Source organism: Sphaerodactylus townsendi, linkage group LG05 (genome assembly GCF_021028975.2).
Source record: "Sphaerodactylus townsendi isolate TG3544 linkage group LG05, MPM_Stown_v2.3, whole genome shotgun sequence".
Classification (NCBI taxonomy): domain Eukaryota; kingdom Metazoa; phylum Chordata; class Lepidosauria; order Squamata; family Sphaerodactylidae; genus Sphaerodactylus; species Sphaerodactylus townsendi.
In genome coordinates this window covers 53643786-53662979 of record NC_059429.1, presented here as the reverse complement: position 1 = coordinate 53662979, position 19194 = coordinate 53643786, and the positions used below count along the sequence as shown (strand labels likewise).

At 40.0% G+C, this 19194-nt stretch overlaps 1 protein-coding gene across 4 annotated transcripts in view; it reads left to right on the top strand.

Moving 5' to 3' along the window:
* ST6GALNAC3 (ST6 N-acetylgalactosaminide alpha-2,6-sialyltransferase 3) overlaps positions 1 to 19194 on the top strand; it is a 351837-nt gene that overhangs the window by 235112 nt on the left and 97531 nt on the right. For 3 of the 4 annotated variants that reach the window (XM_048497129.1, XM_048497130.1, XM_048497132.1), the window contains one exon: positions 5987 to 6396. In XM_048497129.1, coding sequence (XP_048353086.1) covers positions 5987 to 6396 — 410 coding nt within the window. Of the gene's footprint in view, positions 1 to 5986; positions 6397 to 14925; positions 15063 to 19194 lie in introns of those variants that run through there. The other variant, XM_048497133.1, reaches the window with a different exon arrangement.

Here is a 19194-nt window from a genome sequence, read left to right as displayed (position 1 = left end):
GCCATTATCCAAGTAGCACTATGTATTCTGAAATAATATTCTTGTAAATAAATGGAGGAAAGTAGCTAAGAATCTGTTGTCTCTTTTTGAAGGCTGGTTTTTTTTATTTAGCAGACATTGACCAAATGGTGTATTATTTTTGACTTTGCCCAAACACCCATACAAAACTAATGAGGGGCAGGTGAGAAACATGGTGGTTTTAAAAGTGAATGGCCTCTTGGCTTCAACAATCAGCATTTGTTTAAAACTACTAGCAGTTCCTGATCTAGTATCATAACCCAAAAATGATTTGTGCAATCCAGTTCAGCGGGAGAACGAAGGTGGTGCCATGCTGCCTCCATAGGGGCTTTAGGTAGGACAGAAGGGAGGGAAATCCCTTCCACTTCCCAAATCGTCCCATTACTGATATTGGCTTATGCCGAATTTTATGTGCCATTCAGTTATTGTTCAGTTGTGGACTATGTCATTTGACCAGCAGCTAAAAGCCTGTGGCATAAGTCTGAGGGTTCAGGGGCTGGCGTTCCCAGGCTGGAATGCCAGTGGAAGCCAACTAACATTGGCTGTGTCCTTGGGGATGCTCTGGCCTGCTCCCCCATGTGCTGTCATCTGAAAGGACACCAGCAGTGGTCCCTGATAGCCCCAACTCCCAATTCCCCAACTGCTGTGGAGCTCAGGGCCGGCCAGCCACTGGCACCTCTGCCCCCTCCACCAATGTGGGTGCCCTTTGTGCCAGCAGAGGAGACAAACGTATTGGCACAGCCCTCTATCACTCCCTATGTGCATTCCCCCCCCCTCATCTGGATTGGGCTGGCCATAGTATATGTGCTGTAGTGTTTTGCAGATGACTTGAACAGTCTCTCTGAACATTCGGATAATTTAGGTAGGACTTTCAAAAGAAATTAGGAATACTCCAGAAACTTAATTTATTAATTTTAGGGGTGAATGGGTTACAGGATCCTTTTTCAAAAAAGTTTTATCTTTTAATTGTATATCATTCCCATACTTACTATCTAGAAATAGATATTGTACATAGATTGTTCTGTCAACTGTGAATTGAAATTATTTTGGTACAGTTTGGGGAGAAGTCAGCATAAATAAGGTAACACTTAAGATATTTTTTTCAAAATCAGAAGTACAAAATTAATAATTATCTGTATCCCATTTCCAAATTTAACCAGTATATGTGGGGGTACCAAGAATAGTCATTAAGGTTTTTTATCAAGGTATAGAAATCTACTAGCTTCTGCATGCTGAGTTGTGTGCTCAAAATCTTGGAGAATATGCAGCTTTATGTATTTTTCCTTGAATTGTGTTTCAAGGAGATTCTAACCCATTTTTTTCTGAGAAATGGTAGATAACGATTGCTTAATGGTAATTTCAAAAAGATATTTTTTCTCATGTGATAGGAAATGTTCATTTTGAAAAAAAATCCCACTTGTACTTAAAATATACATTTATTTAACTTCTATCTGATGTGTCAAAATATTTGTAGTATATACATTTGCTAGGGAACTACCATATACTTTTCCAGATAAATGTAGAACAGAATATTTGTTCACGCTAAATTTAGAATGAAAGTTGATATAATAATTTCTTGTCCTCCAACATCAACTGTAATAATCAAAACTGAAAAATGGAGCCACATGTATGGCCCTAATTTCCTTGGAGAAAGTGTAGAATGAAAACATAGTAGATAGTTATACCTAAATATGTCAATTACAGCTTGTACTCCTCAGATATGTCTGATTTTTTTTCCTTTATGCATTCTGCTAATTTGAAAGTTTCTGTCCGATTTTCATATCATATCACCTGGGAGATGCTTTCCCAGTAATGATGTATCGTCTCAATGAACATTATAGAGAAACTGGCTTGCAAACCATCATGTTTTGGAAACTGAGACCCATGCTGGCCATTTGCTTATTGATAAATGATTTCCAAATTTTAGATTTTGATTAATTTTAACATTAAATTTTATGAAAACAGGGATGCTTCCTTTAGTGTGAGGCTCTGAGACAACTTGCTATAGTTGCTTGCTATAGCTGAAAAATGTAGGAGGAACAGGGGAATGAAACTCACATATAAATTATCTAATAGAGATAGGTGTGTACACCTGAGTGTTTCATTTGGTTACAATCTATGATTTGTAAATGGTGCTTCTAATCACTGCACTAAATTGGCACTTATTGATTGTGAACACGGAAACAAACAGACATAGCCTGATCTTTCCTTTTTAAATGTGCTGAGCTTTCTCTCCTGCAGGTCTTAAAATCTGTGGTCTTTGGCTGAGGTCTGTACAAAACAACTATGTTGATGAAAACATTTAGTTAACAGAGGAAACAGAGGAAAATTGAAATACTTTGTTTTTATTGCTTTCCATGCTTTATAAGCAAAAAATATATATCTCAGACTGTTAATAGCTCTGTTGTAACTTGCATCTGAGGGACCTCAGAAGAATATCAGGAGAAATGAAAGTAAATGCTATTCCCAAATGGTATCATTAAACATGTTGTATTCTCTAAAATGAAAAACTCTGCAGATAACTTGAAAGAGCTGTAAAATAAATAGCATTAAATTGAAGCATATGTCTCTAGAATGTTGGTACCTGCTTTGTTACGATGCAACCAAATTGGATAATTACAAGAGAAGCTCAAATTAGAGGGATAAATTAATAAGTAGTGTGAGCTACTAATAACTGCTTCTCTCAGACATTAAAAGGATTAATACAATATTGTTTGAAAATTACAAAGATAATATTTGCATCATTAAGATAACAACAGAAATGCTTTAATTTTGAACATCCATGGTAATTTTTGCCATCAAACTCGTTTTGTATTTAAAACAGACTGTAGAAAAGGAAAACTCTTCTAGAGTCTATGAATTGAGGATGGGGCAGATCTATTTGTATCTTATGGACCTAGTCCAAATTTTGACAATGGGACTTACATGTATTTAAATCAGTTTCACACATTGGTAAACATATAGCAGCTTTTAGGAAGCATCAGTTAATCTTACTTATGACCTTTTCCAGCATTACCTTTTGTTGCACAGATCCACTTCAGAGCTAAATGCAAAGATTTAATAACTGAAACTGGTTGATAAGTGACCTTTATTACATATCTATCTCTTTGCTAAAGAAATCACATTGTTTTTGAAGCCCTAATTCACAGTTTTAATTATGCTTTCTATTGACGGTAAACTTTCACAGAAATGCAAAGGTCAACTGTTTCATTGGTCTTTGCTGATGAAATATAAGTCTGATGCAAGAATTACATGTTGCACTGAACAGAGCAACAAAAACACAAATGGATAATTAAACTAAATTAGAAGATTATAATTATATTTATATTTTGTAAATCAAAAGAAAAAATAGAAAATAATAATCACATTTCAATGTTTTAATTAATTGAATCTATTCTGTTTAGTATAATATATTTAAAAATAGTAAATATTGCTGACTGCTTTGTGATTTTTTACAGTAATACTGCAGGCTCTCTTAATGTCTAGAATTGTAATTAAGAAAAGATCCTTTTTTGTTCTTTTCTTTCTATTAACTTTGATGAATAATAAAAAATAAATAAAAAGAAATTAGCACCAAAAATAAAAGATGGATTAGTTTCTGATACATGCCCAAAACTGATCAGAGTCACTGTATCTTAAATTGTGCTGTGGAGAGGAACTATTTTCTAGTCAAAGGAAGTGAATGTACTACTATGCTACTTAAGATGGTATCCCAGTGCACATGACAGCCCCATGATCAGGGAGGGAACATGGAGGCAAGTCTGTTGGCCCCTGCCTCTGCATGATTGCCTAGTGATCTTCCGGGGTGATTGCACAAAAGAAGTGGCTGTACAAAGTGACTAATCATGAGGAAGAGTTAATGCAGTCCTTTCCATCATGTGGTTGCTACAGGTGCAATAGCTCAGAGACAGTCTGGACAGTGGTGCTTGCTTTCTCCTTCCCTGCATGTTCAGCAAGCTCACAGGGCTGTTATATGCCCCAGGCTGCTGTGACTGATCTGGACCTTACCCATAATTTGTTGTTGTTATTAATGTAACATGTAATGCTTGCAGTGAATGGGCAGCCCCATCCACAAGCCAGGTGCCTGTCCATGGTGCCAAGGCTGTGCCTGGTTGCACTCCCCCCAGGAGGCTTCTTGGGAATGTGGGGAGGCTCACAAAATGCAACAGCCTCCCCTCTACCAAGAAACTGCAATGGGCCTCATTGAACTTAGGCTAGCCAAAAGGCTGGCGTAAGTATGGATTGCGGCCCACTGGCATAACACCACCAAAGGCTGAGAGGGAGTCGACTAAACAGCCTGGATAGAGGGTGCGGTGACACTGGGAACAGACAAAGGTTGCACAGCTCAGGCAAGTGGGCAAAAGAGAGCTGGTGAGGTGGGTGAAGGAGGCAGGCAGGGAGGAGCTGAAGCGCTGATGCATGAGGCTGACAGGAAGAGGTGGAGGAGTATCTTAACTGCTGATTCTTCTAATCCACCAATTTGCTGACAGTGTTTCCACAGATATTTTAGCAAAAAACTGTCATATTGTCGTCCAAAAATATAAGAAAACATGCATCCCCTTTTGGGATTTTCCCAGGTCAGAAAATTGTTGGTCAGGTCATTCTAAGATGTAACTGTTCCAAGACTACTTCTGCATCTGACACAACACTGCTGACAAGGCCTACCTTCTGAGAGAATCTATCTCAGAATGAAACCTTCTGTGACAGTCACCCCCACTTTCCTTCAACAGATTTCCCAAAACTTATTCCTTTAGGGATTCTGGCTGCTAACAGTAATAAATACAGTATTATGTATACATCACATAGATTTATACAGTAGATCCTAGCTTCATGGCTGTACTATAGAAAAATAAAGATTTCAAATGGACAGCAAGGAGGTATTATGTTTGACAAAATATTCAGCTACACCAAACTCTTACCAGATTCTCTGGCTTTCACTTCCCAGTTCCTATTTGGACTTGAATATTGGCTTTTGGACTGTTGGATCTTCTATGTGGATATGAGCAAAATATTTTTCTTTTCTTTTTTTCACAAATGGAATTTTTAGCCTATTATTTCTATTTTTAAAATGCTTTCCCTATGAGACTTTTCTTTGGATAAAATCTGTCTAAGCTGGCAAAATTTCTTCTCATTTGGCTGGATGCCCTGCAGCTTGGGGTAAGTCGACGTCTTCCTCCTTTAAGGAGCTTAAGCTTAAATCAGCTTAATTGATTACCAACCAGCTCTGCCTTCTCAGAGCTCCTTCTATCTGACTTGTTGGGTCACGGGAAAAACCTGAACAGTTAGGTCATTAAAATACCTGGTATGGGATCTTTCTTTTTCTGTTTATCTGCTTGAGATTTTGTATTAAAGGCCAAAGTACATTACAAATATATATATGTGTGTGTGTGTGTGTATACACACAAATATATATACACACAAATATATATATATATATATATATATATACACAAATATACACAAATATATACACACACATACATATTGTGTGATTTTTTATATAAATATATATAAATTATCTAGTGGGGTTTCATCCCTCATTTCCTTTCTCTGACATTGACCAGTAACCTCACTCTAGCCTGGTGTTTACTCTAGCCTTGGTGGTGGAGGTCTCCATGTCTCTGGAGTCTCTGCTGCTATGTTTCATCATGAACTGGCAGAATTACTCATCTCTTTTCCAGCATGTCCAGGTTTGTTCAGGCCTATAGTTTCAGGTTACTACAAATTGCTTCTTCTCTCTGGTTCAGCTTTGTCTCATGACTTTCCTAGTCTAACAGCTGGTCAGAATCAAAGGATCATGGAATTCTGCAAGTCTTCCAGTAAGACAAGATGTCCATGTGAAAGCCACTGAAATACCAGTCTCTTGGAATATCCTGTCTTGAGTATGGATATTCCAGTTCTTGTGCCAATTTGAGATAATGGGAAAGAACTGATGCTTACTTTATTCTGTTCTCTTTTTATCCTATAGCCTTTACATCTGGAGTGTGACATTTGTGCCATTATTTCAAACTCAGGACAGATGACAGCACAGAAAGTAGGATACGAAATTGATCAGTCCTCATGTATATGGAGGATGAACAATGCTCCTACCAAGGGCTATGAAGAAGATGTTGGGAAGAGGACAACAGTCCGAGTTGTCTCCCATACCAGTGTCCCTCTTTTGCTTAAGAATCCTGAATATTTTTTCAGGGAAACCAACAACACAATCTATGTAATCTGGGGACCTTTTCGAAACATGAGAAAAGATGGCAATGGCATTGTGTACAACATGTTGAAAAAGACTGTGGATAATTACCCTGAGGCCAAAATCTATGTAACCACAGAAAAGCGCATGAGTTACTGTGATGAAGTATTTAAAAGGGAAACGGGGAAAGACAGGTAAGTCCTACCTTTTGAAGCAAAGATTGGAATACACATTTTCTAAGACTAAATGAAAGGAAATCTTGCTGGTTACAGTTTGTCCTTGCCGCTTGCTATAAAACCCCTAGAGCAGCTTTTCAAATGGAGAATTATATGTCTTTGACTGCTTATCCTAGCCCAGTTCCCTTCTATTCTTTTCATTTTGGTTGGCCTCAGTCCCAACCAATGCTGAATGCTCACCTGAAGTAATTCCATCATTGTGTACTGTTTTCCACCTGAATTTGCTTTTAAGTTGACACTTTTTCACAAAAGGGAGGAAGAGTGTATTACTCATGCACTAAACAGCATTTTTCAAATTCTTCTGTTTCTTGATTAGAAGATGAAAATACTGGGCAGTGCACTTTCATAGCTTATGTTAGCCAGGCTGTGGCTAGTCTATATTATGGACTATAACTATATTATGGCTATAACAATTGTATGGGTCATGCAGAAGTGAAGACACAGCATAAGGGAATTTGAATTGACTGTCACAGATTTTGCAAATTTTTGTAAAGTGCTGCTGTAAGCATAAGAGACCATCAACCCAACCTCAGCCAATTACACCCATTTTTTATTTTTTAAGTTTGGCTATGTACATCAGTGTTTTCAAAATCTTATAAGGTTTAAATGCAGCAGATGTTTTGATTTTTATATACCTCACAATGTACTAACTGTTTTAGTAGCCTGTGTTTTCCCAATCCTGTGGGGCAAACCATGCATCACAAGCAAATTCATGTAATAAAACCTGAACACCATTTTCCTTTTCAGAAAGGAGCTTTGGAAAAGGGTGGGTTTTGGGTACAGGATTACTGACTACAATATAAGTGTGAAATATAGACTGTTCACAACCAGTCCAATATAAGCTATGAAAGCACACTGCCTAGTATTTTCATCATCTCATCTGGCACAGGAGGAAAGTGGCTGCTCAACTATTTTCACTTTTTTTCCGGCTTCAGATTTCCCCCAAATATGCATCCTAAACTGCAGGGGTGGGAAACAATTTGAGAGGAAGATTTGAAGTGAAATAGGGAGGGCAGGGGAGAAATGCTACATTCGTCCACACTGTTTTCCAATTCAAGATCAGTCAGGAAAGAAAAAATATGTTGGGACTGATAACAGCTAAGCTGCTAGCTGGTACATCTGGCTGGGCGCATGTCATACCAGTTCTTAAGAAATTACAGTGGCTCCCAATTTGCTCCTGGGCTCAGCTTAAGGTGTTGGTATTGACATACGAAGCCCTAAATGGCTTGGAGCCTGCCTGCCTGCCTGAAAGAGTGCCTACTCCTGTATGTATCTGTCAGAGCACTGAGGTCATGGGGGGCACTCCTGGTGATACCTCCCCTTGTCAAGATGCAGGGGGCAGAGGCATGTGGAAGGGCTTTCTCTGTGATTGCCCCCAGACTTTGGAATAGCCTTCCTTTGAAGTTTTTCTGTGTACCTACCCTTTATGGGTTTAGGTGTATGGTTCACCTAGGCATTTGGCTAATCTTCCTGGAAACCCACTCTGCAGCTGTTGGTCTGGGAGATGGGAGTGGGGTGTGGGATTATCTTAATGCTATTTTTATTATTGTTTTAATTGTTATATACTATTTATGATGTTTTATTGTGGTTTTTATTGTTTTTAACCTGTGTAAACTGCTTAGAGACTCGGGTATGAGGCAGTGTATCAATATTTATAAGTTAACAAATATTATCTGCATGTACTGTATAATTGGCTCTGAGACTGGACTGAGACTGTGAAGCAGAATAGTTAGGATGAGTAAAGCCACCATGAAAAGATCTTGGGAGAGATTGGGAAGAAATTGAAGAAACCTATGGCCTCTTGTGTTACTCTGCAAGACCCCCAACTTAACCAATGTCAGTATGATTTTTCATCATCAACACAGGGCCTTTTATGGGTGATTTTTCACTTAGCATATTGCAAATTTTGTTATCAAAGTTATATCTGAAGTAGTTCCAACCTTATACCTGCACTGACTAAATATATCCATATTGCTGTATCCTACTCTGCTCAGCTTGTTGTTTTCTAATGTTGCGAGGTCCATTACACTGACATTATAGACTCTTTCATTGGCATCAGGGTGACACACTTCATTCTGACAGAATATGAGCTGAGTAAAGGGGCAAGATCCAGCCTATAAGGACCTAAATTACAGAAAGGGATGTGAGCCTCAGTGAAATGAGAGAGGAATGGAGCCCAGTTTTTGGATCCAATTCCAAGACATTATTGTCCATGGATAATGTTGATTTGTTTGTCATGTTCCATATGTTACACTTCCAGCGTCATTTTCATGGAGGGGACTGAGTGTGACAGTGAATGGGGATTTGCATCTGAGCCACTGGCTGAAATGTCAAAGAATAACCAAGTTCCATATGTGAGAAAAATGGTTGTGTGTCCCTTGCCAAACCATTAGACATTTGTTCACTCTTTCAGTTTCTCTCTCTTACTGTGTTCATTAAGCCAAATGTTCTTTTAGTTCCTAAATAGGAAAGTTCACTTCCAATGTTTGTTTAAACAGTCCTTGAACTATGCAAACCAAGTTAGACAGAAGCCAAATGTACTTCTATTATATAAAAAAAGTATGGTCTAGTTGCAAATGTAGGTATTTTAAGAAGTTCATTTCTAAAATATTAGGTGTGCATATGTTATTCATTACCAGTGTATGCTAATATCCTAACACATTTCCAGCTCGTCAAGCCTTTATCAAGTTTTCTGTGACACTTCAATGTTAGAAAATTTGGAAAAACTAAATGTTCCCACCCATGCACCACTGTCTTTTGACAATGACCTTGATGTCAGAATATGAAGTTCATTTATTAACAATATCTGGTGTAATAGTCAAAGCCAACCCTTGTTAAGAGTCTAACTCTTAACAATATTTCAAGTTTCCAAACAGCTCCTTTCGTTATCTTAGATGAATACAAGTATCTTCTGCTATGAGCTGCTGAATGAAAATGATTGTACTTGACACCATATCAGTATGAACTTGTAGGCAGGGTTACTCCTTCTAGAGACCTTCATTAGGGAATATTTATGTGTTCAAGGCAATGTGAACTCTCTTCCTTTTTGAATAATTGTTGTGCATAAATAATATACATTGGCAGACACTCACACTTCTGTGCCAATGCCTTTTAGTCTGTACTATCTTGGAGGTCTTCTAAAGCTGACATCTTTTTTCCAGTATTTCATTAGCACTTTTCAGAGCGGTATTATGTACACAGAGTCAGATGAAAGGGGAATTTAAACTATATTTGAAGGGTTGTAGCCAGGAACCAAATGCAAAGGATTTTTCCCCCTTTTGAACACTTACCTGAATTTTGATGTTTAAAGACATAATAGAAAATCATATGGCATCCTTTAATTAGAAATAGCTGGGGAAAAAGATCATTGTATCTCCATTAAAACAAAAGGATTCATTCTAGACTTTATAAAATTCACTGAGCAGCTTTAAATACAATTTAATTAGCTCTTACCAAAGCTGTTCCACCCTCAGGGACAGGTAAAATTAATGAAGACTGGAAGCAAATAGATCACCGTTACCAAAATACCCTAGCCTTTGGTGAAGTTAATATCAAGGAAGGGAGTGGCCTAGTTCAAAGGCTCATTTGGAAAACAAAATTTCCCTTAAAAATAAAGGGAAAAGTCACTTTCACAAAAGTTATGATAAAAATAAGTGCTAAATAGTGCTGCCAGGTCAGCCTAATTTGAGCCTGTTTGCAGACTCTATTGCTGTCTATCCTACATATTTCAAATTAACAGCTCAAAGTACATTGTAAAGTGCCTCAAGCACAAACTGGCAATCAGCTGTCATGGGCTTGGCTAATCTCTTGGTTAAGGTGTCTCTATTCAACTATTACAACAGCCATATGACCATTGTATTAAATTGCTTCCTAGTCAGTAATGGACACATGCAGTCCTAGATGCTACTGTTGTTGCTCAGTATGTTTTATAATACACAAGTATAGTTCAACCAAACATTGGTAAAAGAGTTAGCAAAAAAAGAGTTGCTTTTGTAAAAGAGTTAGCAAAAAAAGAGTTGCTTAAGGACAGTAGTTAACAAGTCTTCTAAAATTCTCATTAGAACTTCTGACCTTTTGGGATGATTCCCTTAGCCACCTTTTTTACAAATTCGAGAGAAGGAAAAACTTGTGATTTCATTAGGGATGAGTTGTTATTCACTTAGACCCCCATTTGGGGGGATCTACCCATGGGAGCCACGTGCAGCTGCACTGGCATATTTGCCCTCCCTGGGGCACTTACCCTAGCGGAGGGGTGATTCACAGTGTGCAGCTACTTCAGCTCTCCCCAGTGCTGCACCATGGCATCAGATGCAGCACCAGCATCCCAGCACCCTGCTGCCATCACCAGTGTAGTGGGGGTGGGCCAGGGGCTTGGCCAGAGGAGGAACAGACATTCATTGGCTTCCTCCCAGTCATTCACCCTGTTGCATTGGCGGCCGAGTATTCGAATGAATGCCACCTTGACGGAAGTCCATTGATTCTGATGGAATTTTCTCAGTGACAGGGAGACATTTTTGTTTGTTTTTTTCAGCCTCCCCACACCACCAGGAAACCTCTGTGGGAGTGGCAGGTTGCCACAATGCTGCAGTCTGGCACCTGACCCTTTGGATGGGGCTGCCCATCTTTTTTGCTATCAACACAGCTGACCTATAGATTTTCAAGGCAAGAGATGTCCAGAGGTGATTTGCCAATGCCTGCCTCCGTGTCATAACCCTGGTAGTCCTTGGAAGTCTCCCATCCAAAAACTTCCCAGGGTAGGCCCTCCTTTAAAAGACTTTAAAAGAGCCTTTTCCATGTATTATGTTTTATATCATAAATACTGGTACCTGGTCTCCATGCTGGAATAGCAAGTTTTCTCAGCTTGCTTCTGTCCTGTCCCTCTCGTGCATACATGTATCCATGAAAGTTGCAACACATTTGCTGTCAATGCCCTTGTGATATAGGCTTTTTCATTGCAGGCTGCAGGATACTTCAAGAACTGCAATGTATGTGTGAACATAGGTGAGGAGTTCTTTAGGGCACAACTGAAAAAATGCCAGTGGACTGTAGTACTGAAGAGTGGAAGTAGTAACTCTTTCCCCTGCAGTCTCTCCTCAGTGTAAATCATACAACCTAAAATGAGTATTTCCTCTTTGGAAAATAGTATATATGTGACATACAGATATCTGTGTATTTTTTTTAAATCAGTGGGGTTCCTATGTATTTTTATCAGTGAATGACATAGAAGGTTTGGGATGGGCCAATTCAAGTTGGAAACATGGTGCCATGGGTAGAAAATAATTTGCTTTTTCTAGAATCATGGACTCAATGTAACAGAGCTTTTTTATTTTAAAAAGAGAAGCTCCTGATCAAGTGATCAGTCTACATTTGAAGATGTACTTCCTCCTTTAAAAACCTCTCAACAAACTAAAGAAAAATTATCCAATTTGAAAGATAGTTGCTATCTTAACTCCCAGGGCAATAAATTGCTTATCAGCTATACATGTTTGAAGCCTCTGTGGTGTGTTACCAGATGGTTCAGTATATTAAGCACTGAGAGAGATGTTTCATCATTTGAAACAAAGAGATATCTCATGCTGATCACTGATTTCTAAGAGGATTTAAAAAATTGGATAACTATTGAACCTGATATTTCGGTCAACTACGTCAATGTAATTGGGTGTTACCACAACAACACATGCATGGGACTTTAAAAAGATAATTCATTCCATAACTGCTTGCACCAATGTAACTTTTTTTGCAGTCAGTGGTGGTGGCTGGTGAAGATGAGTCTGGCACAATTGTTACTTTGATGCTACTCATCTCATTCTTCCTATTTCTTAAGTCCCCTTTAGCAGAGATTCTGTTTTTCACATCTCCTGAAGAAGGGCAGATCAGGAGGTGTCCTACAGCTTCATTCCTCAACACTTTTATACTTTAATGACTATGTGTGAGTCTCATTATTAGTCTTCTTGCAGGAGTTTAGATCAGGTCTCAATCATGTGAAAGAAAAAGGTGCTATGAATGAAATCAATTTTTGTGATTATGCAACACTTCTGTTAGGTGTTGCAGACTGTGTCCAGTTAACTGAGAAAGACCAAGACCATGATGACCAAGGATAAACTAGTTCTAGAAGCTTCCCATTGCAAATCTATACCAAAAAATTCAATAGCTAACAACTGATTTCTGTTGCTGGAGAAAAAAAATTGTTCAGACAGTGGAGACCTACTCACCTAGAGGGTTAGCCCAATGGAACCTTGAATTTATCTGCTATCCCTGAAGGCACGACAGGGGTAATGAATATTTTCACAATTCCTCTTTGCTTGGCTAATGGAGGTGTCTTCTGGAAGACTCTTGGACTCTATTGGCTTGAATCTTTGTCAAGTATGTTAATAAGTACTGAACCTATAAGGTAGGTTTAGTTCAGTAGTATGTAATTTAGTCTAGTAATATATAACTTGTGTTCATGTGATTAATTATAAAACTTTAACACACCAAGAGATCTTCTCATGTGCTGCTGTGATTCAACACCCAGATCAGTTTCTTTAAGCAACACAGACTAAAAGGTGCTTCAGTTCAGCTGCTCAATGAACTGAATTATACAAAAGTACTGAAACTGTCATTGCAAGTGCAAACAATAGAACTGTAAATGTTAGTAGACTAATAAAATCTTCAATTGATATAGGTTGCCTCTAGCAGATGCTGGTTCCGTTGGGAATGCTTGTGGAAATTACCTAGATGAAACCAAGAGTAAAGAGTCTTCAAAGATAGTATCACTTGGAATAGAACGGTAGTGAATATTGCTTGCCCATGGCTGACTTGAATTTTTTTTCTAAATTCTGCAGCAAATGCAAAATAAAAATGTTTAGTACAAATTGTATAGTTCAGATAAATTAGTGCATGCTGCTCTTCTAAAGGAGAATATTAGTTTTATTATCACTCCTGAGAAAACATCATTTCCTGAAAGTTATATCTTAATATAAAATTTGCATTCTAGGTTAAACATTATTGTAAAAAAGTGTATATTTATGTGCGTATATGGTTTATACTCTTGTTACTCTCATAACTTCATAATGTGGTCAAGTTCCATTTTATAAATTGGAAACATCCAAAAATCTTTGCTGTGAGCATTCCCAGAGCTATTCTGTGGCCACCTCTGTTCTTTTTTCTTTTTCTTTTAATAAGGCAACTCCTGCAGAAAAGGTTAATGGTTTTGTCCATCTTCATTCATGGAGTGACTAATAGTCTTATTGTCAGTTAAGAGTTCTTTATTAGTGCAAAAACAAAGAGTATAAAGTACAAAATGTTAATGAAATAAATAGATTTTTCATTATAAAACACTTAAGCCTCATCCTGGATCACTCTTGGGTGTCAACAGCTCACCTGATAGCAATTGTTTGGGGGCTTTGTACTTTCTTCTGGTAGTTCAGAGTTAACTGATGAAGTACTCAGTCCAGGAGCAGGTTAGATTTTAATCCTTGTACTTGATTATTAAGCGTGTTCAGGGTTTTTATTAACCTGTTCTTAATGGATATGAACATTTACTTCTACTTAGGAATTTTACACAGCTTCTAGGCAATATTTAAACAAACATGACAAATTCTCCACCCTCATTGCATCGGCAAGTAGCTGTCCAGCAGAGTTATTTAGGTTAACAGCTTGGAGGACAGCAGCCAAGTTACTCCCTGGTATCTGCTGTGATTATTTTGCTGCACACTTTTGAGATAAAGTTGCTTAGATCCACCGCTGAACAGTGTTCTGTGGAGTTGTCTGGAGCACTGTTTGGTCCGGTTTTATTGGATCAATCTCAGTTTTTGAGGACCACGGTTATGGACAAACTGCTTGCAAAGATGTGACTTATTAGTCCCCTGGACCTTTGTCCATCCTGACTGTTAAAAGCTAGTGGTGGGGGTGGCCCAGTGGGTTCAGGATATGATTAAATGCCTCTTTGATGAAGGGGGTAGTGGTAGTGCTTTTGAAAGAGGCAGTGGTCCTCCCCCTTTTGAACCCTACGGTGATGGGAAATTATTGCCTGGTGTCTAACATCCCATTTTGGGGCAAGGTGCTGGAGACAGTGGTGCCAGCTCAACTGCAGACTTAATTGATAGAAACTGATTTTCTGGACCAATGTAATCTGGTTTGGGGTGTGGTTACAGCACAGAACTCACCTTGATAGCCCTGATGGAGAGAGACAGGGGGAATAACTCTCTTTGATTCTCATTGATCTCTCAGCAGCTTTTGGTACGATAGACCACACTATTTGGCTGGGGTTGGAGGGCACTGTGTTACAGTGGTTCTCCTCCTACCTTTGGTGTTAGTTCCAGAGATGCATTGGAGGACTCGTGCTTGCAGTTCTGGGAACTCCCTTGTGTTTTCCCCAAGGCTCAGTCCTGTCCTCTGCACTGTTCAACATCTACATGAAGCCACTGGCTGAGGTCATCAGGGGATTTGGAGTCAAGTGTCATCAAAATGCAGATGACACCCAGCTCTATCTTTCCATTTCATCAGAGTTGAGAGAGGCGCTCCATCTGCTGAACTACTGCCTGGAAGCAGTTATGGACTGGATGAAGACCAAAACATTGAGGCTGAATCCAGACAACATGGAGGCTATCTGTGTTCTGGGCTCCTGAATCCATGAGATCATGGGACACCTAGTTCTGGATGGGGTTGTGTTGCCCGAAAAGGATCAGGTACAAGATCAAGTGACGGCGGTAGCCATGGGGGCCTTCCAGCAGCTCTGTCTGGTTCACCAGCTGCATCTATTTTTGGACAAGAGGACTTGCTCACAGTGTTACATGCCTTGGTAACCCTCAATTTGACTACTATAATGCACTCTACATGGGGCTGCCCTTGAAGATGATCTGGAAGCTGGAGTTGGTATAGCATGTGCAACTAGGTTGTTAGCTGGTATGTCTGGCCAGATGCACATCATGCTAGTCCTTAAGGAACTGCATTGGTTCCAAATTTGTTCCTAGCGCCCCCGGGTTCAATTCAGGATGTTAATGTAAAAGCCGTAAAAAGCTTGAGCCCTACTTACATGGAGAAGTGGCTATTGATTGATTGATTGATTGATTGGTCTTATAGACCACCCTCCCACGGAGGGCTCAGGGCGGTGAACAACCATATAATAAAACCAACAACCATCAGATAACAAACAGCATAAAATAAAACAGGAACCATATAAAAGCAGATGACATCATCCCACCCCTCCCCACCCTTGTGCCCACGGGAGTCCAGATGTAACAACAGCAGTGATTCTAACTAGGCTAGCCAAATGCCTGGCGGAACAGGTCCATCTTACAGCCCCTGCGGAAACTCTGCAAGTACCGCATCTGGTCAGGCACTGAGATCACAGGGGAAGGCACTCCTAGTGATACCTCCCCCTTCTCAGGTGTGGGGGCATGCAGGAGGGCTTTCTTTGTGATTGCCCCCAGGCTTTGAAATAATCTCCCCTTGGAGATTCACCATGCACGTTTATGGGTTTAGGCACATGCAAAGGTCTCCCTCCTCACCCAGGCATTTGGTTAGCCTCCCTAGAAACCCATTCTACAGCTACTTGTCTGGGGGGATGGGGGAGTAGGTGTTGGGGTTATTTTGCTATTTTTATTATTGTTTTACGTGTTATTTTTATTTGCGCCCAGATGTGCAGAGGTTCCATCTGGTGAATAACCACAGGACACGTCTTGGAATTAAAATGGGCCGCAGCGCTTTTTATTGAGGCAGAAGCTGGGCAAGCAAGAGGAGCACATCCGAGCAGCCGGTCAGCACCCCCTGGCTGACCCTGGCACTATATTGGGGGGGACAGAGAGGTACTGGACCACCTGGGTGCCCGCCCATTGTGGCCCCCTTCCTGCTGAAGTGTCAGGCTCGATTGCATAGGCCTCCACAGCATGCACCATGAGCCTACCCCAACCCAAGCCTCTTATGGAGGCCCCCAACCGTGGGGAGGTCAGGTGCGCAAGCTCTAAATGGCAGGTGTTGTAAAAGTGGGGATGTTGGAACTGTTGATCCCACAACAGCAAGATCTGAATTGCAACTATTTAATCGACTGGGTGTGTGCACCCATAGCAGAGACCTGTTATTTTCAGTTGGCCACCTAACTTTTCAGTTATAAAATTAATATTAAGCATATGGGCAGGCTCCCGATTTATAGGTTATCAACCACTGCATCTTGCTGAATAGCTGTCTGATGCCCCCACCTATAGGTGTACATGTGAGGACAGAAATGTTACTTAGCCATACCTGTTTTCAGGCTGAGTTCTATGGAATGAGTTATATGTAGAAGTAAAGGTGAATAATGACAAGAATTGGCAAGGAATATTCAGTCCAAATAGTTGAAGTAAATGTATTGATGGAGGCTTTCACATCTGGAATCAACCAGCTGTTGCAGGTTTTTTGGGTTGTGTGGCCATGGCCTAGTGGCTGTTGCTCCAAACATTTCATCTGCATCTATGGCTGGCATCTTCAGAAGAATGTCATGGTGCAATGGCCACAGAGCCTGGAAAATCCACAATAGCCAATTGATTTTACTATGGAAGCTACTAATGTTTTTATATTTTGATGTGTGTTATTTTTAGTCCTTAATTTTTACTTAGTCAAAATAAAATAGATCAAGCCAAGATTCATATTAGTATTACTAGTAATTTCTGTGCCTACTTCATTTGTATTTGTTCAATTTTTAAATAAGGTTTAGCACATTAATTCACATCCCCTTCTGTGTCCACTGTACTGACACATACATCATGGCCATGGTTAATACAGAAGCATTAATAATTTGGCCACTGTGGGTGGGTGGCTTATTATAGGAGACTTCAGAAATAATTGCCCATGAACGTGAAAAGTAGAAATATGTACAGTATTATAATTCTCATAATGTAATCATTAAAATAACAATTGTGTGATAATGAAAGGACTCATTATGCTTTCGTTTATCTTTACATAATGTTAATAGCTAACAAAAATGAAGAGATTACATCTAATTAAATTGAACAACATTACCAAAGCTCCTTGGTAGAAAGGCGATCTTTTGCTTAGAATAGTGCCTTTATGAGGAGTGTCACTCAAGTCCATTTTTAGGTATTCAGAAATGCAACCATTTTGTAATCAACTGTAACTGATTCTTTTCCATTAAATGAACTGGAAATACATTCTCAGGATAAACCCATTAAAATGCACTTGAAATTATGTTGATGTGAAGTCTCTGAATAAATGAGAAATAGAAAATCTGTGTGATTATTATTAGGGCATGTCATTCCAAAATTGCTGCTAAGACCTAGGCTGTTTCTGCACGGGCGGAATACAGCACCCCAGGGACGGCAAAAACACTATCCCTGGAGAGGAGTTAACACAGCAGGCGCTGCAATGCCGCTTTTGAACCTCACTCCACAAGCAAGGTTTTTCAAAAGTGGCGCCTTCTACCCGCTGCCATGCAAATGGCAGCAGATAGATGGCATTTCCCTCCCACCTTCCTCAGCTGGCTTACCTTTTCCTGCTGGCTGTGTCGCATTGTGGAGGCCAGGAGACACGCCCCCCTGGCATCCATCTCCAGAGCTGTCGCTCTGGCCAGGGGGGCGTGTCCCCTGGCCTCCACAACGCAACAGCAGCCAGCAGGAGAAGGTAAGCCAGCTGGGGAAGGCGCAGCCTGTGTGAAGGCTGTGCCTTCGCCTGTGCCTCTACCGGGACCATCTGTGCAAATGGTCCCGGGGGGGGGGCTGCATTGGCATAATTTATGCTGATGCACACACCCCCTCGCTGGCCATGCGGAAATGGCCCTAGTGTTGATTGCCAATAGTTGTTCAGTGGTCAGATGGTTCCAGTAAGAGGATGTTTGCTCATGGCACATGTAGTTGTCCAGGACAAGGAATCTTACATTTGATGCAGAGTTACTCCAGTCTAAGCCTACTATTATCAATATTAACTCTAAGCCTATTAATTTCAGTCGGCTTAGACTGGAAAAGTTCTGCATATGAATATACTAGGAATGTGAATTACAAAGATGTACATGAAAATCACTGGTTTGGGTTGTCGCCTTGATTTTCCAGATATTCCGTGTGTTAATGGTTTTTGTCTTTAGGTGCTGTTTACTAGCTGCAGCGTATGCTCATGCTTTACTTTGATTCCAATGATTTCTCAGACAATGGTATCATTCCTTTCAATTGGATAGTTGCCAAGAACGGGCACAGAACACTTCTATCCAATCACCTTTGCAGACATACCCAGAAAACTGCAGTTCTCCCTCCCTCCCTCCTTCCTTGCTTCCTTCCTTCCTTCTCCTGAGGGAGAGAAAACCTTTAGGATTTTTTTAAATACTGTGTTTGGGAAAATAGAAAACTGTGGTTCTGGGACTAGTAGAATTTGACCCCTTGGTCCTGTTTTGGTGTTAGTGGACAAGCAGCACTTACTGTGCTGCAAATTTGGTGTCGTTTGGTTGAAAAGCAGCAACTCCATCCCTCATCCAGAAAGAAGTATCTCATAGGAAAAAATGGCAGACCAACAGAAATGGACAGGGGAATTTGCAACGGAAGATTTCACTTTGTGAAATAAAACAAACAGACCTCAATGAGGAAAACTGGGAAATGCAGAGTTTTCAAGCAAAAGGTGAAAAATTGTCAGTCAGCCATTCTAAGAGCAAGAAAACACAGGCAGTTTGTTTAAGAGCTCAGTCCAGCCAGAATTCTCCTGCTAGGCTGCTGCTTGGCCACCATTTTAGGAATCAGTATGTATTCCCCATTGAAAATAATGGCTCCCAAATCCAGAACCAATGTATTTGAATTCCAA